Here is a 27,345-nt window from a genome sequence, read left to right as displayed (position 1 = left end):
CACCGCGTTGCATAGCAACGGAATTTATCCGATTGTTGCCTGCGTATTCGTTGTTGAGGGAATGTGCTTATCGAGTCGTTACCCAGCAACGGTTCTACATGTCACAACATGATATTTATTCGAGATGCCCAGGGTTCACATCTAGACTCATGAAACGGAGATTTTGGGTGAGTTCCCTTATTCCTTCTAGTCAAAATTTCTGGATAAAAATATCTCAAACTGTTCCAAGGGCACTTCTCCATGTATTTTGCAAGTCACTGTTCTGTGATCACCTTGCGATTTAGCACTGTAAAGTTCGAAACACTCAGTGACTGACTTTGGACTCCTCTTGGCAGCAAATGTTGCCTCCTTAATTTTCCTTGATTAGCCTGGTTTAAAAATTATGAAGTCTTCGTAATTTCCGATTTCCAATTAACTGCAGCTTCTTAGCGACTTTAAAACTTAAGATACAAACGGAACCCTGGACAGGCCAGTGATTGATAACGGTCAAGGCTTGGGTCTGTCGCCCTTCTAGTCGAAAATGAACTGCTGCACAAGATGTCACAGTTAAAATTACCTTTTTTTTTTTTGAAGCCCTCTCAAAACTAAAAAGTTTCTATGAAAAGGGCATTAGCAACATCCGGAGGGGCCAGTAGGAATTGTCCTATGTCGCCTCCTGGGTGCTGTATGTGGCATATCCCTCTTTGTATACTTTAAACACATAAGTTAATTATAATAATTAATTACTGTTCGTTATAACCGGCAGGTTATAATGAACGGTTATAACCGTCGGACATTTGAGATCCGCTGTTGGCGAGGGATTCCTGTAACGTCATTGAGCAGTCCTTGACTCTGTTCCTGATACAAGCGCGTATGCCGCAGAATGACATGAACACTGACACGTATAACAAGGTTAAGGCTTTTGCTGACGAAGTGTTTGATGTTTGCTTAATTAAAACGAAGATTGTTTCTTTTTCTAATGATAAATGTTCCCTTATGTTCCTAGCAGTACCGAATATATCGAAATCTGTGTTGTGCGTTTGGCACTTTCAAAATTGAATTTGCCTTGCTAAAAGTCTGGCTGCTTTTGTTGTGGTATTCTGCTTCTGCTAAAAGGAAATACCGAGAAAATTAAATTCATCATAAGAAAAGACTCAACAAGTTCAGCTTATATGTTAATTAATATTTTAAAGAAGCGAATAAAATTAATTGGAAGCAAGGAGGCTTTTCTTTCGGAAAATAAGATACTCACTTGTGTTACTGTCTGGCGTTTTGTTTAGACATAACATCGAGAGCATGTTCACAAATTAATTCTGAGCACACACTCGTAATTAAGATATCGATAACGCATGAGGCTCTGTTATTGACCCTTATCTCTTCACTCTGGAAACCATTTTTCTGTGTAATGAATGAGTCAGCTGTATAAATCCTTTTGTACGCATACTTCGGTGCGTTCTAAGACACTTGAGTGAATTACATTCCAGTCCCCTACACGTGACATTATTATTGATGGGACGATTTCAGAAATACAGCACTGAGATGACCTCAGGTGGTATGATATAAATACCAAGTTCCTCTGAGACTGATACAGGAAGTCACACAATATTGAGGTTTTGCCTCAACAATTTGAAACGCTGTAATGTTGTTCATAATGTGTATACATTAACAGTCTTCAAGTGCATACAATCCCATCTACCACTCCTACACTACATGTACCCAACGATACAACGCACGCAGCCACAAGAGAAGAACACATCATAAGACATAATATACACACAACATTAGAAACATAAGAAGAACGACTCCCATGTGGATGATCAATAAAACACACGAATTTAAAATATAACGTATGAGATAACAGATTTTAACAAGTTTTAAATATATAAACTTTAATAATATAAAAGGACGTATACAAATTTAATATTATTTGTAAATGAACATATAAAGGTAAGCAGTGAAATGGTTGACGGATCGATACACCTGAAGATGGCAGCATACCGCCGAAACATGTAGTGTAGAAGTGGTAGATGCGATTGTATGCACTTGAAGACTTAATATATACACATTATGAATATGAATCAGTGCAACAGGATGCTAAAACACAGCAACGCTGTAATGTTGGTATTACTGATGGGCGAGACTTAAGAAGTACGCCGTTGATGTGGGCACAGATGCCATGATATACATAGCAAGCTTCATAAAGATCGGTTCAGGCGCTCATAATTTGTTAGGGGGAACACAAATACAGACATAAAAGAACACACACACACACAAAGAACAAAATGATTTCATATGCCTACTTATATTATTTCAAAACACGGAGAGTAGGCTAAAAATCGTTAGAGTTTCTAATCTTGTCACGTGTTTCAAATAAACTCTCTCGCGTGATTGACTGCATACAACACGAAACACAACTTGTTGAAACGAATTACTTCCTGTCACGACGGTTTTACGAATAACGCCAAGGTCCCCATATTTCATCCCTTGTTATGTAGGAAAGCGGTTGCAACGTCTTTATTACGAAGCAATAGCAAGAGGGGATTGTATTCTTCGTGGAAACAGTGTAATAATTACGTGGAGTGCCTGGCGAGACAACATTTTAGCTCGCTTTCTGAAACGCAATCAATGACGGGGGGAGACTACCGCTATAAATAATAGTAACCACGATAGGTGACTGTAAGTCACGCCAGCCTGTCAAATGGGCTGTAATATACTCGTCATTCCAAGCTTCAAATTAAGAGGGAGAAATGTTGCTAAATTAAATACAAAGTATTCACCATCAGATGATTAAAATATGCGTACCGTCGACACGACACCTTTGCATACTCATTAATATGTGTGTAGCAGTAAGAGTTTTTCTATGCAAAGGGTAAAGCTATCCCTGTAACAGGCCATGACGACCCATAGTGTTGTGAGACATCGAGGCTCCCAAATTTTCTCTAGAAAATCGGCTCACAGATGGCGGTAAGGTTGTCAGTCTTAAGCGTCGGCGCCCTTTACCCCCCAGGAAGATTCCTGGTACTCATTTATGTTAGAGGCTATAAACGGCTGGAAGGATTAGGTAAATTGAAAAAATCTTCCTCATCGGGACTTGAACCAGCGACCTTCCAGCTTGTAGCATAGTGCCTCAGACTAATACAAATGCCCAAAAGAGTACGTGCAAATAAATATGGAAAATTGAAAACAAACTGTGCCACGTATCACCACTGTCATTGGTATGTGTATACAATGTCGGAATCATCATCATCATCATCATCATCATCTGCGAGCGCTGATCTTGTGCCATTCTCTCCTCAAACATCAGGCCATCTTCTTCATGGCCTTCCACGATCGTGTTTTCCTGTCGGTTGATAATACAGAAATTCCTTGGAGCTCTTTCTGGTGGCTTCCTCTGCAGATGTTCCAGCCAATATTTCTCCCTTTCGTGTATCTGTTTGTGCAGTTGTGACCTTATGCTACAGCGCCTCTCCCTGTCCCACCCAGTATAACCTGTTACATGCCGCAGGAACCGCTGCTTTCCGGCTTCCAGCCGTCAGTCTTCTGTTCTTCTGAGTCAGTATTTCACTGACATACACCGGACATGGCAGGGCCATGGGCTTACAGAATTTTAATCGCGTATTTTTCCTTGCTGTGTGTCTCTTAAGTTCCTTCCCTTGTTCCACGCACACACTGGAATTTGTAAAGTTTGTTGTTTTTACCCGTTGGAGCTAAGTACTGATATTCGCTTTCCCCAAATCCTTCGTATTAAGGTAAAGGTATCCCTGTAACAGGCCTTGGAGGACCACAGAGTTCTGAGAAGTTGAGGGTCTCACATTATATCGGCTTACAGATGGCGGTAAGCTTGTCAGCCTTACCCTCCGGCAGCCCTTCACCACCAGGAAGATTCCTGGAGCCATAGTGCGGCTGGAAGAATTAGGTAAATTGAAAAAATCCAGCTAATCGGGGCTCGAACCTGCGACCTTCCGGCTTGTAGCATAGTGCCTTAACCAACTACGCTATCGCGTGCCCCATCCTTCGTATTAAGATATGATTATTTCTTTAAGAGTCTTTGGTTGTGGAGTAGATTCATCTCGCTCACGAAACAAGGTAACGAGTCTCCGGGTTTCATGAAAAGCAATGAATTTTTCGACCGTCGGAGAGACCACCAGAATCTAGCTATTTGTAATGAATATGCATCTAGCAAGACCTACCCTGTCCAACTTCACATCAACTTGTATAGGTAGTATTACTTAATTGGTATTGCGAGATAATTCAGTTGGACTTGTCTTTACGATTCACTGGATAATTGATTGCTGAAAGACTCTGAGCTGTGCTGTATCAAAATTGCATATCGATCAGACAAGACCAGCCATACCTCAGTATTTCTTTATATAAAACGTACTTTACGCCAGGCAGACCTCAATCCCTGGGCGCTGTTAGCTGCATTACTACACACAGTTCATTAACAGGAATATTGGGGGGGGGGGAAGGGGGGGGGGNGGTGCCGTATTTGCCTGGGATCCTCTGCTAACTCGACAGTTACAAGAATTTATGTGCAATATCTGGCTTACTCCACCTGACCCAATAGAACGCTCGGCGAACATATACAACTCCACCTTGCTTAATGTACACTCAGTGAAATGAATTCGTAACAAAAGTGTGACATGTAAAGCCCGGTTTCATGTGAAAATTGCTGCCTCAGGCAGTACAATGCTGGTTATCCAGCGTCTCACAAGAAACAAAAAATATTAAAATTCTGAAACAGTCAAAATTATAACTTTGCATGTGGTTCTGTGTGGGTGTGAAACTTGGTCTCTGACATTAAGGGAGGAACCTAGACTGAGGGTGTTGAGGAGAATATTTGGACCGAGGAGAGATGAAGTGACAGGAGGTTGGAGAAAACCGCATAATGAGGTACTTCATAACTTGTACTCCAAGTATAATTTCGAGAAGAATGATCAAATCAAGGACGATGAGATGGGCAGGGCATGTTGCACGAATGGGGAGAACAGGGTGCATATAAGATATTGGTGGGAAAGCCAGAAGGAAACAGACCACTGGGAAGACCAAGACGTAGATGAGTAGACAATATTAAAATTGATCTTAGATAGGATGCGATGGTACGGATTGGATTGATCAGGACAGGGACCAGTGGAGGGCTCCTGTGAACACGGTAATGAACCTTCGGGTTCCATACAATGCTGGAAAGTTCTGAGTAGCTGCAGATTTCGCGGCTTCTCAAGAAGGGCTAAGCTCCAGTCAAGTAACACAACGAATACGCAACGTATACAACTTTGGCGTCTAACTTCACTATTTCTAGTCAAGTGACTCAACCTAACAGTAATTCTTTGGACGTCAATAGTCGCTCCAACAGTCACTGAATTCCGTGCATTTTACAGAACAGAAGGTTTAATGATCTGTCCACAAGATTCCGCCACTGGCGCCTATCCCGAGTCAGATGAATCTAGCCCAGACAACCTGACATCATCCTCCCTGATATGTACAATGGGCACCTAAATGAAGTCTTCGGGTTTAAAGAATAGAGTCCTTTATACATGTTTCATGTGCTCCGCGCGTGCTACACTCTCAGTTCATCTCACCCTGGTAGTAACTGTGTGTAGTGAAGAACAAAAAATATGGAAATTCTCGTTATTATATTTCATATTCGACTTCTCATTCTTACTCCGAAACACCCTCCTCAGCACTCTCAAACACTCCAAAACCATGGACAATGCCGTCTTCTGGGATGTAGTCCTGTGTAGATCTTGTGTGAACCGACGTTTCGGAGGAACGTATCGCCTTCATCTTCAAGGTAGAAAAATCCGCTACAGCCACCTGCTCACGCAGGTTCCTCGCCCACGAATTTTTCTACCTTGAAGATGGAGGCGATACGTTAAACCGAAACGTCGGTTCATACAAGATCTACACGGCGACACGTACCAGAAGACGGCATTTTTCATAGCCACGTCCATGAAAACATAAAATCATACACTCTAAAACTATTCTCTTCCCTTTGGGGGAGAGACCAAAAGACCAAATTTCACGCACACACCAAACAGTAGGTACGTGTATATTTACATATCATAAAATTCGCGCTTTTTACATAGCAGATGGGTGCACAAAAGATCCTGAAGTGGATGATCTTTAATAATCGCGGATTCAATTTCTTCTTGAAATAACTCGATAAGTAGGGCAGCAGAACAGTGTGATATGAAGAAGCTGCTGTTTCGCAGCCTCTCTACGGCGAGGGCGGCCGAAACAACGGAACCATTCTCGAAATTCCTTAAACACGTCAATTTTGTGCCTTAGTTTATTGTTTCGGTGTTGGTTTTCAGGAGTATCATGAAAGATAATGTAGTAAAGTCAAATTAAAAAGTAACCGAGAAGCCAGTCTTTATATACACAACCATCATATCTGCTTCTCCACTATAGTTAGTTGGTTAGTTATTGGAGAGGGTGGGTTTCCCCATGCACTTAGACCAGTATTGTTCCATTGTGCTTCCCTCTATGATTTCTACCAGTCTCTATATCCTACCGGTACTGGTGCTTACCATCAGTCCCGCCCAGCCAGCGAGACCGGCTCTACTAGCTGAGAGGTATCTACAATGCTTCCCCCATCTACCAGAGGTATTAGAGACTGCTGTTTGGTGGGAAACTTCCGTAATTTGGCTCAGTGACCTCCTTTGGAGACATGAGATTCTTTTACGTGCCGTAAAGCTACGACACGGGACCCACGGCTTAAAGTCCCTCCCGGAGGACTTGTTCCCTGAATTTTTCCGCCCTTAAAAATTCCACGACCTCCGTCGGGTGTGAACCCGCGTACTACGAGTCATGAGGTGGGAACGTTACCTCTAGACTACGGAGGCCACTTGCTTCTCCACTATAAGATTCTGCCGTTATTCTCAAATCATTACTTCAGATCTTCTCAAAAACAGGGCAATGATAATGGTTAGAAATGGAAAGAGAAAGAAGGCAGGAAAAGAGACGGGTAAAGAGAGGTGTAAATGAAGGGGAAAAGGGCACGCGGTAGCGTAGTTATTTGAGGCACTATGCTACAAGCCCGAAGGTCGCGGGTTCAAGTCCCGATGAGGTCATTGGATTTTTTTCAGTTCACCTAATCCTTCCAGCCGCACTATGGCCCTGGGGTTTACTCAGCCTCTAACAGAAATGAGTACCAGGAATTAATTAAATAATTTTCCTGGGGAGTAAAGCGCGGCCGGCGTGTAAGCCTGACAAGCCGATTGTCTAGAATCTAGATAGTGTGGAACCCTCAACGTCTCACAACCCTATGGGCCTTCACGGCCTGGTACAGGGATAGCTTTACTTTTTTATTTTTTTATTTAAGCACAGAACGCCGACGAACAGGAGGTTAAGAAAAATAAATTAAAACTTTAGGGATAGAATAAAAGAAAGGGAATATAAAAACATGGAAAATAAGAACGAGAGAAAAACAAAGAATAGAAATAAAGAAAGAAAACGCGAAGAAAGAGAGTACGGAAAAGAGAAAAAGAAAGAAAAATGATCTGAAGGATATGAAAAGAGAAAGAAAGAGCATATACACCCACAGATGAAAGTGGAAAAGGACAGATACACGAAACAGAAGGCATTAAAGAGAGATGAAGAGAACGGAAATGAGCTGACAGAGCACTGAGGCAAATTTCTTGGTGCAGTGACTGCCCACAGCGGCACGTTTTACCGTCCTATTTACGCAGCGCCAGTGGAAATAATAACCACGTCTCTGAAATTTATAAAACTATATCTGTGCATAAGGCGAGGGAGAGCTGTACTGAAAATGGAGACCGACCGAGAGGGAATTCAGGAAACCTCACATAGCGGCGGTTTTTGTGTCTACAGTACAACTGCCCGCGGGGGCCAGTTGAGTACGTCATCTAAAGCCATATTCAGTGTCTACATCTTACACCAGGGCCACAAACGTAAAACAAAACCAAAATTAACGTACAATTGAATTATTTCTCTATAAATAAAGCGAAGAAATGTAATGTCCTCGCCGCGTCAGCTGCAATCAGTTCACAGGAGCACCGATGGAAGCGCCACTTGACGGCATGAATGTGCAAGCTGGGCGAATGCTAACGGCATAGGCCGACTTCTACATCATCCTTTGGACCGTGGTAGGAAAGCAGGCACATTTGACATCAGGCATTGCTACTAATCATATAAAACTACACTGTACATAACACTGCGGTTTAGCTTCCAAACCAAGAGCGATATTCTGTTCGATGAAACCTTCTTGGACGATAAGCCGCGTCAATTAAGTTTCGAAGTTAAACTTTCGGATGTCTCCTAAGACTCCCTTATTAGGAAATGATAGAAAACACAACATCTCCCAAACGGCGAACTTCTGACGCGGATGGTCCCATGAAAGGGTTTAATCAGTTTTAGTCAAATATTTGTACTATTATTTATTTCTGTTATCTTACGTTTCCCACCGAAGAAATAACGGTCCATATTTGTATCAGACAACCAAGATCGTCTGCACTTCTTTCATAACAGTTCTTTTATTGCGTCATCTTATGTTTTTATGCATTTGTGATTTATTTAACGAAACTTCCAATGTCTGAGGTTGCATTGCATGCAATGAGATACAGGATGATTCAGAGATTAAAAAATGGAAAGGATGTAAAAGGAAGATGGACTCATTTCTCTAAGAACTGAGGATAACCACGAAAATATTCAGATAATACAGCCGATCTCCGGGTAGAGATTTGAAACCATGATCTCCCGAGTAGGAAGCAAAAGTGCTACCCACTTGAATATAACGTTAGATCAGCTGGTATTTTAGTCAGGAAAACATGCAGCCTATCAGCACTCAATCATTTATTCAGTCAATCAGATATGTTGGCAGTTGGTCACTCGATGTTCTGTTCAGTCAAGTCTGTGCAAGGACACAGAAGATAACAAGCAACCTCGGTGGTCACGTAAAACGACGGAAAATAAACCGAACGTCATATACGTAACGAAAAGGAAATTAACGATTTAACCAAGTCCGTGAGGAGAATTCATCACTGACGGCTGTTCCAGCTCATATCTGGGCATAGCAATTTTCNTTTCTACCAGAAGTTTTCCTTTTTGGGGGGGGGGGGAGGACTACGATGATTTCTTTTTTGAAAATGGTCGTAGAAGTGCTGACACTTCATTGCGGAATTTGTAAAACAATAATTATACGATTTAACAGTTACCTATCGCCTATTCCCATCGCGGCGGCGTCGGTTCGATCCCGGGTCTGGTCAAGTGGGATTTGTGGTGGACAAAGTGGCGCTGGGGCAGTTTTCTAGGAATACTTCGGTTTCCCCTGCCAATCTTCATTCCACCAAATGCTACACAATCACCCTCACCTATCATCTGGGGCTGGCCGCACTACAAGGGACTTAGTCCCACCCCACTAGCAACAAAAAAAAAACTATCGCCTTAAAATTTTCCGCCAACAAAAATTTTCAATACGTGAAAATTACGATAAATGATATGAACTCCGTCCCAAGTGCAAACAATATATTATATGTCCTTGATCTTGCTCTCCTTTACACTACATGTTTCGGCCTCAAACGGCCATCATCAGGTGTATACACTCACGTTGCTGTTACTCTGCACTTAGTTTAAAATTTAACATTTAAAAACACATTGTTCCTTTCGTTGTTATTATCAACATCTACTGCGTTGATATCTGTCTGGGTTATAGATTATTTTTGTTACACACGTTAATTCTGATTTCCCTGTAATAGCACTATAAAACCTTTAGTTCTAATTTTAAAATCCTTTAAAATTTAGAGAAAAACAATTTTAAAGGATTTTAAAATTAGAACTAAAGGTTTTATAGTGCTACTACAGTGAAATCAAAATTAACGTGTGTAACAAAAATAATCTATAAACCAGACAGATATCAACGCAGTAGATGTTGATAATAACAAGGAAAGGAACAGTGTGTTTTTAAATGTTAAATTTTAAACTAAGTGCAGTGTAACAGCAACGTGAGTGTATACACCTGATGATGGCTGTTTGAGGCCGAAACATGTAGTGTAAAGGAGAGCAAGATCAAGGACATATAATATATTGTTTGCACTTGGGACGGAGTTCATATCATTTATCGCATAGAGTGCAACAAGATGCTTAAATATAATAACGTGAAAATTAACGGGCACAAACACGAAGTTAAAACCGGCTCTAGTCAGCATCGAAACAAACTTTCTTTTCGTCAGGAATGTAAATCAGCGTAGGATTTGAGGTTCTCACCGCGGTTGTTCTGAGGAGCCCTATCTTTTAGGATATGACGTCGTGCAGTCCGTTGAAAGTCAACCGAAGTTTCGGAGGAACACATCGCCTCTATCTTCAGAGCCGAATAATAATCCAAGCAAGAGACCAGCGTGACGAAAGTGGCAAGCAGGGCTAGCTGCTACCTGCCTCAAGCTCGTCTCTTGCTTCGCTTGTCCTTTCACCATGAAGATGGAAATGACGTTCCTCCAAAAGGTCGATTGGCTTTCAACGGACTATACGGCGTCATATTCCAGTAGACGGGGCTCTTCATATTATAAAGCCCTCAATAACAACTCTGGTAGTCCTGCAAGAGCCAGTTTAGTTACGAGTCTAATGGCTTTCTATATAAACCACCAAGTCGACTGGAATATCTGTATTAAATTAAATGTACGACGCTCTTACTACACGAGTACTACCGCGCATTTCTTTCATTTAAATAATCTCACGCCCTACACTAATTAATGGAGTAAACACACTGTGAATACACCTCCCTCTAAGTATTCACGCGAGAGAAAAGTCGCCTTCAATTAAATTTATATAGATCCACAGAAGCATATGTTATAAGCAGGGCCCGGATTTTGATGACCTAAAAATATTTAAAAAATGACCTATAAAATGACCGAAAAAATCCAGAAAAATTACCTAAAATATGACCCATAAATGTAATATGCAGGGCCCGGATTTTGGTGACCTGAAAATATTCAAAAAATGACCTATAAAATGACCGAAAAAATCCAGAAAAATTACCTAAAGGAGAAAAGAGAGAACACTTCGCTTCCATGTTATTCACATTTCAGAAAACATACGAAGAAAAATTCCGTAAAATGACCAAAAATGACAAGAAATGCCCTTAAAAGTCCAAAAAATTACCAAAAATTACTCCCAAAATGAAAAAATGACCTTAAACCTAAAAATGTCAAAAAATGACAAAAAATTACCTATAAAATTTACATTTCTGTAACCAGCAGCTCATATCCGAGATTTATATATTTCAGAGCATCGCATAGGATACAAGGAAAAAAAGATCACATGTCATCAAAATCCGGGCCCTGGTTATAAGCATAAGCTCAATCAACAAGAGAAAAGCAGAACAGTGCAACAGCAACACCTTTTATAGTCTGCGCTACCTGTGGAGCTGACCAAGCTTCTGCTGCCTCTTGCCACTTAGCCCTTGCTTGCTCGCTTCACAAAAGCATACAGAAGCACAGAGTGATGCATAAAGCAATTACACCTTCGTACTGTCATGCCCAAAACACATATACCCCATAAATAAAAATGTAAAGGTAAAGTTGGCCCTGTGCTTAACTACTCAAGCAGTACGCCATGAAGGCGTATGGGGGAGTGGATGTATAAATGCTCATTTTCTTGAGCTCGGAACTAGTTGGAGGTGAGTGGTCAGCTTCACGCCCCGGCCGCTCTACCCCTGGGAAAAGAGCCCCAGTGTCCATTGGACAGAAGATTGTGTGGACCCCAGAGCCTGTGTGGACGATTTGCAGAAGAGAAAATTATTGACCCTATAGGGATTCGAACTCTGACCCCTCAGTCGTCAAGTCCGTAGCCAGTCGCTATACCGACTATGCTACCCCGGCTCCTACACCATAAATAAACGAACATAAAAATAAAATACATGTTCCCGTTCTTCTTGATGTGAACATGGGAAAGCCAAGGAAACGCAAAAAGGTAGATAGTGTGATTCTCTGGTAAACATTTGTATCAATGTGTGAAGAGAGGGCCGGATGAAATCATGTACTTACCATTAGGCGGAAATTCATAGAAGTAAGCGGACCTCGGACTAAGACAGCTGAAACAAAAGAGAAAAATCGGTCACAGAAGGGATTCCCAATAGCTTCCTTTAGACGTGTTCAAAATTAAAAATCGGAACATTGCTATGTTATACATTCGAACCACATTTTGACCTTCTGACTTACGACACAAAGTAGTCTGGTAGGAAGGTAGGAACGTTTCAGAGGAATACACTGCTTCCCTCTTTTCTTTTCTCCTTTGGTTCCACAGCCCCAATTTGGGCCTTGGCCTACTTCCATGAAACTCTCCGTTTTACTTCGGTTTACTAGATCTTAGACAATCGGTATGACTCCCTGGGCGGTTGATTAACTCGTCGCAAGGCATCTACCTGCATACAAACACAGAAAAACGCGGACACACACACACACACACACACACACACACACACTGAACATCCATGCTCTGAGTGGGATTCAAACCCACGTTCCCGGCTTCCGAGCAAGCGAAGACATATTGTCTCCCGCTTCAAGGATAACGTGACATTCTGACAATGACAGCAGCAGGTTCCTTCACAACCCTGATTTCCGCCTACCAGACTACATGGCGTCATAAGGTGGAAAAACGGCTATGAAAATTTTAAGTCTCATATGGACAACACTGTACAGGCATAACAAGGATGGCTGCCCACGTCCTCATTCTGAGAACAATATACACCATTTTGGAAGATTCTACATGCGCCGACCAAGGGATCTGTGTTCAGAAAGTGTCAGAATTCGAATCTCGGCCAGGACACCGACTTATCTAATAATTTTCGGGAATTTCCGCAGTCCCTCCACGAAAATACCGGGATACGAAAAACAAGCAACGACCATTTCCACCCACATGCTTCCCAGGTGAAGCCGTACAGCCTGAGTTGCTTACAGTATTGTTAAATAAATTGCGAGCAACGTACAGTGTCATTATATAAATTACAAACAAATAAACTGATGCTACGCAACATGTGAAGGTGGGATGGCGTCGTTAAATAATGCAAGAAACTAGATTCAAACCGTTGTTTCCTGGTACATATGCAATAAGCTTGCCAGGCTGGATCATATCAACACGTAATCACTCTACCAGCAATACCTCCCACAACTTATGACGCAAGAGGTAATACCAAAACACACAGCGTCACTAATCGGTATATACAGCACAGTTATTATTATCCTTATCACCGCTGCCATCCCTCTGTATTAGTGCAGCAAACACTAATCATCTAGGTGTGTTAGGGTCTGTATCAAACCATCAATTACATAATCAGTAGTTTGACACGCTAATGCGCCGGGCAAATCTGCTTCACGCCCAACACGACTGACCACGGTATAGCCCATGTAAAGCACAGTCACTTTGCACGAGACATTGATACAATAATTGCGGAACTATATAATCTGACCAAAGTCATTAATATGAAGATGATATTTCTAGAACCAACAAGAAAAATAAATTCATAACTGGTCTACACAGCAATCACTGAACTGGCTGGCAACATTCTTAACAAGTCAAAGTACAGTGGTTACTGGATTTTTATTTATGAGAACTATAAATTCTGCCAAAAGGGTGTATTTATGGGCCTCACGTGACTCTAGGAAGAAACAGCGATAATTTACCTAAACAGAATTAACTAGCTGACAATTGTAATGAGAAGTAGAGTATGTTTTGCGAGGTAGACTGGATTTTTAAATGTTTTCTACATAAATTTAATGCATCAAAGGAAGAAATACGTGACCAATAAGGCTCAAACTACAACCCAAAATGATGATTTGACGTAGGTCATTAGCCTCATCTTCGAAATTAAAATCGGCCTTATAGAAAATTGTATGACTGTTCTCAGACGATATATTTCCTACATACCTAAATGCTAATCCCCCATTCATGGACGCTAAATGATTCCATAAAGCGTCGTCGATTAGCGAACCGTCAGATAACGAACCCAATTTTAGCATTTGCTTTGCTTTTCATTGTAGGGCTTAAATTCCACTAATTTTATTTAAACAGCTGCAAAATGTTATTAAAAACAGTAAGACTGCACTACCTCAGTACCTCATGGAGCTGAACCCTTCTTGAGGAGCCGCCAATTCTGCAGCTACTCAAGAATTTCCCAGCATTTTATAGAACCCGAAGTTGCATTACCGTGTTCACACGAGCAATCCACTGGTCCATATCCTGAGCCAGATCAATCCAATCCACACCATCCCATAATATCTCTAAGACTGCACTACAACAGTACCAAAATGGCTGGTCGACGCGACTGAGTTTGCAAACATCACCAATGCACATGCGCATTAGCGATCGTCGATTGACTGTGGAACGTCAGTCGTTTGGGTATTTGGATCATATTGTAGGAGCATTGATGGATCCAATCGTCGATTACCGGGGGGATTACTCACAAAAAACAGAAGCGTAATTCGATTAAACAAACTGGTATGTTAATATGTCTCTCAAATATCTGTAAGTTTTGTCGAAGTAATTTTTGCATAAGATGTGTTTTTATACGAATAAAATGAATTTACATCATTGTGGAATTCCCCACGGCCTTTAGTCTCGGTTTTCTAGACCGGAGCGACTACTTCTCCATTTAAGTAGCTCCTCAGTTATCGTCTGGAGGCTGAGTTGACCCCCGGTCCAGAAGCACTACTCCTCAGAGAATCTGGTAGCGCCCGGAACCAAACCCGGGACCTCTGGATCTGTAGTCAGGAACTCTGACCACTAGACCATAGACGCGGTCCAAGAAGAAATTATGCTGTGAAAGGAACACTTCATGTGTGATTTGAAGTGACAGTAAGACTGTGATAAATCCGCTGCCAGGATAGGACTAGTGAAAGCTGATAACACAGATGCATGTGTAACGCTGAACTGTAAAGTGTGTACTTCAGCGATAGTGCTGTAATTGCCTGCAGTCCCCAGTTGTGTGAATAAAATGTCAATAAATCCAAACATCCAATCCAAGGTCCGTCTCATAAGTCACGCATAACTACCCCCATACGAGACAATTTAGCTACTGTATATGAGATATCAAAACGTAACAAGGCGCTATACTGTTAACATAATCTGAGCATCACTGTGGATAAAGCCGAATTCTTCCCAGGTAGTGGTCTGTACATCTCTGTTCCTGGGGCTTTAAAAGTTTCAGTAGTCCCTTTGATAAAACTCCGTGGCCTGTAGTCCGCAAGCGAACTATACCGACCGAGCGACCGCAGCTTGTCGACGAAATTAGTGACAACTTTTGCGGATAGAGGGTGTCACGTGGTCAGCGCGACGAACCGCCACGGCCGTTAATCTCGGTTTTCTAGACTGGAAGTTCCTTCGATACCGTTGAATAATTCGGGATTAAAATAATACAAATGACAACACAAGCTGAAAAGAACGGATAGACTGCTTTTGTGTTAACTACTGCAATAAAAAGTTTACAAATTATAAATAACATTGGAGACACCAAAAGCTTTTTTTAAGGTTCTCACACAAAATATCTGTTAAAGCAATCAGCGTTTAATGTTCTTGCCTACGGAACAGTGTAACGTGTTCACGTTAATAAAACATCAGAACAAAATAATGTTACAGAAACACGGACTCTGTACAAATTGTTTTATCATCATATGGGTAATTCCATGAAAATATGAAGGTAACATAATTACAAAGTAAAATGTAAAAGGGCTTTAATCACTGATGTAAAATAACAAAGAAAAATGTGATCAATGTAAACCATAAAAACGTTAGTTCGGGGGTTGTAGACTCTGTACAATAATACCGTACATAATTTTACGCAAACCCTCCCTCACAGATATGACAGTGCATTTTTGCACACTGTTGCAGGTCCACATCAGGCTGTACGGTGACAGCAGGAACCTAAACAACTTTACAACCTCTCCACACCTACAGCACGCTATAAAATATTCCTGTACAGTCACGAAAAAAATTGTGAAATGTTTCGCCGGCTGCGAATACGTACATTTTCCGAAAGAGCCTACCTTAAATGTTACTGGCTTGCCAAAGCTGTGAGCCGGCCGCGCTATAGCTCAAGCGGTAAGTCGCCGGCTTCCCACCGCGGCGGCCCGGGTTCGAGCCCGTGTCTGGTCAAATGGGATTTTTGGTGGACAAAGTGGCGCTGGGGCAGGTTCTCTCCGAGTACTTCGGTTTCCCCTGCCAACCTTCATTACACCAAATTCTCCATCATCATAATCAGCCGGGGCAGGCTACAATAGGCCAATCAGTGGCCGCCGTGCCGAGTGGACCCAGCTGGACCACCCCCAACTATGCGAATAAAAAAAAAAGTAAAAAAAGTTTATACTAGATTTGAGGTTCTCGCAAAGGTTAATATGAAAAGTAGTATTATCTGGAGCGTGGCACCCTGTAGTCCGGTAGATGTTCATAGACGTTTCGGAGGGCAGTGCCGAAACTATTATTATTATTATTATTATTATTATTATTATTATTATCATCATCATCATCATCGTCATCAGTCTGGAGCCACCCGCTCACGCTGGTTTCTCGCTCGCTGATTTTTTATACCCTGAAGATGGAGGGGATACCTTCCCCCGAAACGTCGGTTAACACAATATCTACATGGTGCCACAGCCAAGAAGACGGAATTCTTCATTTAAGAACGTTGACCAAATCCTATATTACGCTAACGCACAGAACACATAAAACAAGTATCACATGAATGCTTAAAAACACAGAATATGTGGACGTTTTCATCAGTGAAATCGTCGATCAATAAATACATCAGAATACTCCGGACACAAGACATGCACATCACACAAGCAACGTCGCAAAACGAAATATGAAAGGAAGTTCGCTTACCTCTGGTAGTTGACCTGCGGTGAAACGATCATCTTCTGTTGCTGCTGCCTGTGCAACATCTGTTTCCCATACACGCCGTACCCACAGCCGTATATCTCGTCTTCCTCCTTGTCACTAAGACAACTGGACGGCGAATACTTGCCGGGGACGTATATAGGCTGCGAGTGTGAAGTCGTAAGCCCATGATGACCCTAGGGTCAAGAACAAAGGCCCATTCATGAAGTGAAGGTACGGGCATAAGGAAACTCAAGATCGCCCTGAACAATCTTAAATAACGAAAGGTGTGACGGACAAAATACACAATAAACAGGCTGTTTTAAAATTCAATTTGTTACCGAAAATTCGGGGCATGCTACAAGCCGGAAGGTCGAGGGTTCAAGTCACGATGAGGTCACTGGATTTTTTTCAGTTGACCTAATCCTTCCGGCCGCACTAGGCCCTGGGGTTTACTCAGCCTTTAACAGAAACGAGTACCAGGAATTAATTAAATAATTTTCCTGGGGAGTAAAGCACGGACGGCGCGTAAGGCTGACAACCTTACCGCCATCTTTGAGCCAATTGTTTAGATAGTGTGGGACCCTCAACGTTTCAAAACCCTATGAGCCTTCACGGCCTGGTACAGAGATAGCTTTACTTTTTTTTTTACCGAAGATTCAATCACTTGGTTTCCACCATGAAACGAATACTGTGGAGTAAGGAACTGTGACAAAAATGTATTCCTCTGAACCTGCAACCCATTGAAAGCGATCATGCTCAGTTTTGGTGACGGCAAGACACACTGATTGCCTTGGTAGTTAGGCCGCAAATGTGCTCACGGTACCAGCACATGATGACAGACCAGACCATTTTGCAGTACTGATTATGTAAGTTGGGAAATTACGCATGGTATAACTTTTGTTTTGCCGATCACGGTGGCTGCATGGTCTGAAGCATGAACTGTCTTCGCCCACTCGTGGGTTCAAATCCCACTCAAGGCATGAATGACTGTGTGTGTTTATTCTGTTGGAGTTGTCTTGTGCGTAGGTGGCAGGTCTTGCGATGGGCTGATCCCACGTCTAAAGATTCCTACCATTTGTGTAAACAAGATTACAAAACTGAACAAGAAGCCAGGGTCAAACAAAGGGTTGTAGAGCCATTGATGGATGAATGACTTTTGTTTAATTCGCTCGAAAACAGTAAGACTTAAAGAAAAATACAAATGTATTTGATTTTAAAATGAGCTTAATTTTTCTCTATAACTTTTGTTCACAGATATTTTTCGCTTAGATTAATATTTAAAAGATTAAGCGAACAAATGCACGTATGACTTCATGTGTACGTTATCTGATCACATTTAAATCAAATATGGAATATTTTAACAATTTTCTTAAAGTTTCCAGTATATTTCAATATTTCAACACACATTCGTTTAGCGGATGTATGATTTTCATGTGTGTAGAAGGACAGAAGGACTGAGGGAACTTAGCTCAGGATACTTTCCGTCACGGTAACCCAAATACTGGAGGACGCAAAGGGGACAGAACGTTAATCCCCCCCCAGTACAAATACGACCCTCCCTGACAGAACTGAAGTTTACTCACCTGTGGGGAGTGTTGCCCGACGATGCTCCTAACAGGGCCCGTGGTGCTGGGGGAGTACGCGTCTGAAGGCGGAGTACCTGGAGTCGTGCCCACGAGGACCCTGATCCGAGGGGACAACTCTTCCCACTCTCGCCGTCGGAGATCCTCCAGGTGCTCCAAAACGTCTCCATAGTGAGTGTTGAACAGGTCCGCGTACCTCGAAGCAAGACCCTCCAAGTATCCGCGCTCACCCGACTGAAAACAAGAAACGCCGAAATTCTTATATCCAGTTCTGATCACGAAGATTTATATTTCTGTCGGTTATCAGTATGGACCGAAACGGAAGGATATTTTAGCTTTGCTGCGACAAAAGGAAGAGGTTGTACGGCCTCCATCTTCAGGGTATAAGAGATGCTAAGCGAGCAACAAGCTAGCTTACCTGTTCACTGCTTAGTTAGACTCCGAAACGTCAGTAACGTGTACCGGAATGTAGGGCGTAACTTTCCTGAAGACAGAATTCTTCACAGCCCCCGCTGTGAGAACCTCAATTCAAATCGAGATACACACTGTGCAGTTTACGAGTGTATCTCAGGAAATAATCCCGAATAGTGTCCATAAAATAGCGGAGCGTTCTTGATAGCGCAGAGTAGAATGTTGTGTAATGTTCAGGTTGCCTGGAGTTCATTACCATTAGCAGAAATTTAACATGGAAAGGCTAACTAGCACTCAACCCCCACACGAATACACGGGTAGACCGCTACATGCCATGGCATTTCCTTCACACAGAGATGAGCTATTGCGGTGCGACCTGCGGGCGTTTTAAACCTTAATAACGTCGTTAATTCACAACACTACAGATGTGTACTCTGTCTCTTGTGATGACTACATCAACTCCCCGCATATTTTACTATTTAAACTGGGGTTTCTCTTCTGTACACACTACACAAATGATTCTTTAAGAAGCAGTTTACTAACATTAAGTATATCAAATAAACTGAAGATATATAATGGGTGGCCGGTCACGGTAGCCGAGAGATCTAAGGCATGCACTGTCTTCGTTCGCTCGGAAGCCGGGATCATGGGTTCCAATCCCACTCAGGGCATGGATATTTAATGTTTGTATGTATATGTGCGTTTCTCTGTTTGTTTACATGTAGCGGCCTTGCAACGAGCAGATCGCCCGCCTAAGGAGTCCTACCGAATGTCTAAGATCTAGTAAACCAAGTGAAACGAAGAGTTTCGTGGAGGTAGGCCAAGGCCCAAAATGGGGTTGAAGCGCCAAAAGAAAATAAAATATAATGGGTCAGTCTACACAACAATAGTTCTGAAAAACACAAAACAGGTAGTACTGTGACATTTCTTTTATTTGCTTTCAATGGCAACGCTGCACGTTTCGACCCTTTTCTCGGGTCGTCTTCAGATGTACAAGAATACTAGTACTAGTTCCTGAATTGCGTCATTAATCAATATGAATGCACACTGTGTTTGTGTGAATGTTTATGCTAACAAATACATTTTAAATGTAGTTAACATATAGTTCAAAGACGGAGAACAGAGAACCCGTTCCCTAGCAGCTAGGTGGAGGTACACACACACACACACACACACACACATATATATATATATATATAGGAAGGAGACCACATAAATCTATTTTACATGTAGGCCATTAAAAAAAGCTTCGTGTAAATGAAGGCAAGGCGCGGGTTCGTGCCCACAGTGCAATGAAAAAGGTCAGGGATTTACTTGACTAGCAGAGCGACTGTTAGCTTCTCAAGACCGACTCTGCACTATAGAGATCTTTTGAAGTTGGTTAATTAATGTCAGAATCATGAAGGGGAAGGCGCAGGTGGGTGAACAATATTAAAATGGATCTCATAGAGATAGGATGGAATGGTATGGATTGGATTGATCTGGCACAGGATAGGGACCGCTGGAGGGCTCTTGTAAACTCGGTAATGAACCTTCGGGTTCCATAAAATGCTTCTCAAGAAGGGCTCAGCTTCACGAGTGATGATGATGAGATCCAACACGACCAGACCTGGGATCGAACCGGGCCGCCGCGGTGAGAAGCCGGCGTCTAACCGCCTGAGCTATGGTACGGTCCTCTGTTCCATGGAAATATCCATAAGCGCATTAAAACAGTCCTCAGGAAATTAATTTGGGACCAAGAGGATCTAACAGTTGTGAGCTGGGTGGGTGGTTTGTTTGTCAGTCGGTTGCCTGACGGTCAGAGAGAGGGGTTGGTAAGTCAATGAGAAATTTGGTGTGCCAGGCCGCTTGACTATGTTACTATAAAGTGTAAGCCGAAGTTTCCGAAGTTTACGAAATGAATTCGAAGTGAGGATGCAAAGAAATTGAAATCCGCAGTAGGTGAGAACATCGTAAAAATTTACGTTTTCTTTCTCTTGAATAGCAGTTGCTCATTTCTAAAACTACCATCGATTTATTTTAGTGCTAGACGTATGTAATATTAAGTCCAGAAATCCGTTTTGCGGATATGACATTACAGAAAAACTTGAAAGAATAGTAAAACCTTGAAATAACATTTATAGTAAGCCATAATTTCTGTCTTCTTAGGAGAAACTCTCAAAAGCTGTTGAAACGTTTACAGACTAAACCTGACAACACATACCTTCTTCTTTGCGATACGGACAACGAAAAAAAGTTGGATAACAACGAAACAAAAAGAAATAAGAAGACAGAAAGAGAAAAGCATTTATGATCGAATTTTGCTGGATGATAACCCCTCTTTTTTTCTCTAGTTGCGCGAATTTGCTCGCTTCAACACTCGTGATGCCTCAGGGGAACCCCTAGTGGTAATAGAGCCAACTACAGCAACAATACTGCTAACAATTGAACAACGAATCCTTGGAGATTGAAGAAAGAATAGGAAGAGATGGAATAACGATGACAGAAAGATCCGGAGAAAGAAAAAATAAATAAAATCGTGTTATGAGGCAAGAACGAAAATGTGATGTTAGAAATCAAGAAGTGGAGACACATCTCCAGAACAAGGAAAAAGAAAAACATATCCAAGTAGAGTAAAGGAAATAAAAATATTGGTTGAGCTGCTATGACAACATTGCCAAGGTGTGTTCGTTAAAGTCAAGCAGATATGCGGGACGGACCACAAGGGATTTTTGATATCCCACGCTCCCACAACGTTCACACAAATATTCTATATTTTAGATTCGTTCGCGAGATGTACCAAACTTTTATTCCGTTGTACTATTCTCTTATGGTGAAGCAACAGATACCACATCAAATGCAAATTATATAAATATACAAACAAGCCTACAGGTCTCTAATCTAGTAACATTTATACGAAATGAAATGTTTCTACCGTTTAACTGTAAGCCTGGGACAGGAATACATAAAGCAATTCCAAACATTAAAATAAAATTCCCATAATTAATTAATGTGACCGCCTCTGCGGTCAGAGTTCCGGGCTACATATCCAGAGGACCCGGGTTCGATTCCCGGCGATACCACAAATTTTCTGAGAAGTAGTGGGTCTGGAACGGGTTACACTCAGCCTCGTGAGGATAACTGAGGAGCTATTTCCATCCGTTGCGCTGACCACGCACTAACTTCGCCGATAAGCGGCGGCCTCTCGATCAGTATAGTTCGCTTGCGGACTACAGGCAACGGAGTTTGTTTCTTTAATTAATTAATATCAGCGGCACTGTAGTTTCAGTGCAAGGATTCTATTCAAAGAGAAGTAAATGGATTAAGTTGGCAGTGAAATATAATGTAAACCGAACCATAAAACTGGAGAATAGCAAAAGTAGCGATAATTCCCTATATCACTGCAAAAGACTACACGTAAACATAACGACTTCGGCTACATGCAAGAATGTTCGGTCACCCGAAAGACGGATACCTCCAGTGGGCGTAACATTAGCAATTAGTCAGCTACGTGAACTTGTTAACATGCCACTTATATCTACCGTTCCCTTTTTTACTTCAAAGCTGTTTAAACCATACCGAAAAGATTTTAATTTCCTTTAAAGGTCCGCATTTCAAATTTCATTTACATTCAAACTGTAGACACACACACAAACAAAAATGTTCCGTCGACTGTAATTTCAGCATAAAGGTGGAAAAGGTAAACAGAAATGGTAACGACAGAACCCATCATTTCAATCTATGTGCAAAAATGTACCATGGTTCTCTCCCCACTGTTCCTGTCCTTACACCAATAAGTACATGCTTTGGGTTATGCCCGAGCGTTAAATCTTCCAACTGGTGGGATTCGCGGTTCGAGTCCCGTCAGGGAAGCTGAATATTCTGGTTGAGGTTCTCTGTGATTCTCCTCAGTCACTCTAGGCAACACTACATCAAGTAAGGTCACAGCAACTCCCCTCCACTTCATTTCCAGTTCACTATTTACTAATCATCCCCCGAAAGGCGTCTCCACCTTGTCGTGGTGGTGGGACTTGCGTGACTCTGTGACCTGGAGAGCTATGCCGGCGGTAGTTTAACTACCGGTAGGGTCATCCACGCCGGAAAGGTTCAGAAACCTAACAACCAGCCTCGGATATGTGGAACATATGGGAAACGGACTAAGCAAAGGACAAGGAACAGTGATACGGCGATGGCAACGTGGAATGTAGGCACAGTGCTGCAACCCGGACAGATGCAGGAAGTAGCCCAAGAAATGATACGCTACAAAACTGAAGATAATGCAGTGCCAAAGAGAATGTTAAAAGGAAGGCTATATTCCAAAAGAAGAAAAGGAAGACCCAAGATGAGATGGCCAGACGGTGTTGAGAACGACCTGAAGAAGATGCAGGTGAAAGGGTGGATAGAGATGATGAGGAATGGAGAGCAGTGGAGACTGGTTATAGTGGAGGCCAAGGCTCACCCAGGGCTGAAGCGCCGAGCGGTAGGTAGGTAGGTATTTACTAATCATACTATCAATTCGACACTACCCAGTGTCCACTACCGACAGTCGCAAACAAACAAATAAATAAATAAGAAAATTGAAAACAGAATGATAACATCATGGCGCTAGAAAACGACTAATCAGTAAACGGACAAAACTGTATAAAAATTCGCTCAGACTTCAGTCTGCAAAAATGATCACTGAAACTGAGAAATCGGCCCTATGTTCCAAAGCGGGAGCGAAGAGGAAGAATATGTATATATATTATAACATTTACAAGCTTACTTCGCTTTAACATGCTTATACTATATTGCCTACATTCTATAAGTTTTATTCGCTAATAATCACAACTACAAAAATTACATAATATGGATCCATATCGGGAGAACGAAATTCCAGTAATTTTGTTTCATGAAATTTCTATGATGATGAAACATGTAGCATACACCTGCTTAAATAAATGAGCTATGATATACCACAACACCAATTTTGTCTCCACTTTGAAGATATCCTTCTGTATGTTCTGTTGACCATCCATTTCACCTAACTACTGAATACACAACAGGATGCAATCCATAAGGTTTAGGAGAAATTTTATGGATCAGGAACGGAAGAAGTAGCGACTTATTTTATACCATCCCACAGGAGAATCAAATCCGGAACTCACCGAATAAATAAGGGAGTCTCTCCTGACGGTCGCGATCGTTGATGCTATTATTCTTATACACCCTGTAGTTTAACCTTCCACGAACGAAATACCTATTTGAATCGCAGATTCCTTGATGTGTGGGTTTCTGTTGTACGGTTAGCGCTAGGCAGCTGTTTTTACTTCCGCTGGCGTTAAAATTAATTAGAACAAAGCAGAAGTTAATACGAATGTTGTGTGCGCATTTTGTGCCTCATCTGGCCTAAACCTTTCGTGTTCTGAGTTTTTAGTGGAACTGCAGTTGAGCTTCGGTGATCCCTGGATTCCGTAACATATTGCTGTAGGGCAGATGTTAGACGGACTCTCATTCTTCCTCAAATATTGTCCGAGTTCATGGCAGTTAAGTCAACTGCAGAGTGGCATATATAACGTTTTATATTAAACTTTGAAGCCAGGTGTTATTTTAAATAATATTTCAAAATTCATAGTTATTTCTCGTGATATATAACGGCTTGTAGATTAGAATGATCAAATCAAGGAGAATGAGATGGGCAGAGCATGTAGCACGAATGTGGGACAGGAAGAATGCATATAGGATATTGGTGAGAAAGCCGGAAGGAAGGAGACCATTGGGAAGACCAAGACGTAAGTGGGTGGAGAATATTAATATGGAACTTAGATATGATGGTATGGATTGAATTGATCTGGCTCAGGATACGGCCCAGTGGAGAGCTCTTGTGAACACGGTAATGAACCTTCAGGTTCCACAAAATGCTGGGAAGTTTTTGAGTAGCTGCACAATTGGCGGAATTCTCAAGGACTCAGCTCCATGAGTGAGTGAGTGAGTGAGCGAGGACCACCATCAGGCAGCGATACAAGAATACGTCTAGGGTCGTTAAACTGCTAATGTGGATCCATATTGGTGCAACGCATGTGCGTGACAGGACATAAGAATTTTGGGTGTAAAGAACTGGAGGAATGTAGCATCGAATAGAGAAGAATGGCGAGCAATCCTGAGGAAGGCCAGGGATCACAAAGGGCTGTCGTGCCAGTGGTGATGGTGATGATGATGATGATGATGATGATTGGTGCAACGCGTCATACTCTATGATACAGAATCGTGTCTCGAGTAAAATATAAGTATTGAAATTAAGTATATAAAAATATATAAAATACACATAGAATATACGTATTAAAGAATATATTATACAAGTATATTGACTTTGTATTAAAAGTATTGCATAGGCACAATAGACCACTGTAGGTCGCGGTGCAAGGGCCGAGAAGGCCTGTCCCTCATACATTCATACCAAAGTACTGCATGATGTATTAAAGTTATTAAAAATTATTAAAAAATTACTGAAAAATATGTATGCCAATTTTCAAGGTTATAGTGCCCACTGAACGTGTATGATGAAGCTACATCATTATACAGTTCGTGGGTGTTTCACTACTTTACTAAGCACTCTTTAAATCCGCGAAGTAATTAAATAAGGGGTCACTGAACTTGGAAATCAAATTAAGGAAATTTAAAGTATACTGATGCGACAGTATCAAAATATTTCAATTTTTAAAGTGAATCAGAAAGTATGAGAAGGATAATGGGATTGTCATTTGCGGTACTGTGACACAATTCCGCGTGTTACAGCCAATAGAGAAAGAAATCACGTGGCTTATGGCATGCCTTTATTGGTGAAGCATGGAAAACTCATTTCTTAAAAAGGCTCATCTAATCTCAATTTCCATTCAGTGAAGAAAGTTCCTACTATAAATGACAGACATTAATTTAGAAAGGAAGCTTACCACAAACCGAAGAGTAGTAATGTACTAATGTAAGTCGTTATAAAACTATGAAGCTCTCACGGATACATGGATCTAAAAAGAATCCAAATGTAATGATACATTCGTAGGTCAGCATCTCGGATAAACTCCATAGAAATGACTGTAACACGGTATAAATAACCAAGTACTCATACGTACACTAACTCCATGAAGCAGAGTCCTTCTTCAGAAGCCAAAAGTCGCTCAGTTGCTTAAGAAGTTCCCAGCATTTTATAGAACCCGAAGGTTCACCACCGTAATCACAAGAGCCCGTCAATTGTCCCTATCGTGAATCTGATGAATTCAGTCCATATAACACCATTCTACTTATCAAAAATTCATTTTAATATTATCCTCCTACTTGCGCTAGGTCCTCCCAGTGGTCTCTTTCGTTGTCGATTTCCCGCTAACACTTACTTACTCATTTACTTAGTCATAGAGCTGAGCCCTTCTTGAGGAGCCGCAAATTCTGTAGCTACTCAAGAATTTACAGTATTTTATTGAACCCGAAGGTTCACTACCTGTTCACTAGAGCCCTCCACTGGTCCCTATCCTGAGACAGATCAATCATATCCATACCATCCCATCCTCTCTAAGATCCATTTTAATATTGTCCACCAGCCTACGACTTGGTCTTCCCAGTGGTCTCTTTCCTTCTGGCTTTCCCACCAATATCCTATATGCATTCCTCTTCCCCCATTCTTGCTACATGCCCAGCTAAACTCATTCTCAGTGACTTGATCATTCTAATTATACTTGGAGAAGATTACAAGTTATGAAGCTCCTCATTTTCCCGCTGACACTCTGGATGCACTCGTACTTCCCTTCTACCCCCCGCATGCTACATTCCTTACCCATTTCATCCTCGGCGACTAGATCATTGTAATGCTCATCACAGACACAATATAATATAGCTTCAAAATTTGTAATATTGATTCCAAAGACGCTGAACACGCTGTGCTACAGGTAACGCTCTGAACTTATATTAGGGAGATCTTGACAGGGACACCGGATACTGAGGTTCTTAGTGATTTTCCTCAGTCCCCCCAGTGAATATTGGGATGGTATCTAGGTCAGGCGACGACCGTTTCCTTCCAAATCCTTCCCAACTCATAGTTCATCTAACACTATACCATCGAATTCAACATTGTCCTAGTAGTGAAGCAACGTTGTTAAACAGTTCATAAATAAAAGATATTAGGAATGTCCCGTATTTTTTGCTTCCTCCCATTTTAAGTTTGCTGATCACAGTGGTCGCGCAGTCTAAGGCATGACACTAGGATCGTGGGTTTAAATCCCACTCAAGGAATGGATGTCTGTGTGGGTTTATTCTGTATTTGTTGCCCTGTGTAGGTAGCGGCCTTGAGTCGGGCTGATCCCCCGTCCAAGGAGTCCTACCGTCTGTATAAGATTAATAAACTGAAATGAAACGAAGCGTTTCACGAATGCCATGTACTCCCAGTGGGAGAAACAAGAAATAAACAGACGGACAGACAGATAGATAGATAGATAGATAGATAGATAGAAAGATATTCAGTTTAATGTGGACTATAGGGATAACGTTCGTCTTACGCTGATCTTCCTTGGCTCTTTCAAACTTTACACAAAATGTTAAATATAAT

General features: G+C 41.7%; 1 protein-coding gene across 1 annotated transcript in view; it reads right to left on the bottom strand.

The window, feature by feature from the left end:
* Positions 1–27,345, bottom strand: part of LOC111863656 — a 596,698-nt gene that overhangs the window by 127,167 nt on the left and 442,186 nt on the right. Inside the window, exons 4-6 of the mRNA XM_023850153.2 lie at positions 18,387–18,620; positions 16,807–16,997; positions 11,979–12,025 (exon numbers count right to left, since the gene is read on the bottom strand). Coding sequence (XP_023705921.1) covers positions 11,979–12,025; positions 16,807–16,997; positions 18,387–18,620 — 472 coding nt within the window. The remainder of the gene's footprint in view (positions 1–11,978; positions 12,026–16,806; positions 16,998–18,386; positions 18,621–27,345) is intronic.

The sequence above is a fragment of the Cryptotermes secundus genome, unplaced genomic scaffold (assembly GCF_002891405.2).
Source record: "Cryptotermes secundus unplaced genomic scaffold, Csec_1.0 scaffold234, whole genome shotgun sequence".
Classification (NCBI taxonomy): domain Eukaryota; kingdom Metazoa; phylum Arthropoda; class Insecta; order Blattodea; family Kalotermitidae; genus Cryptotermes; species Cryptotermes secundus.
This window is presented reverse-complemented; position numbering and strand designations above follow the sequence as displayed.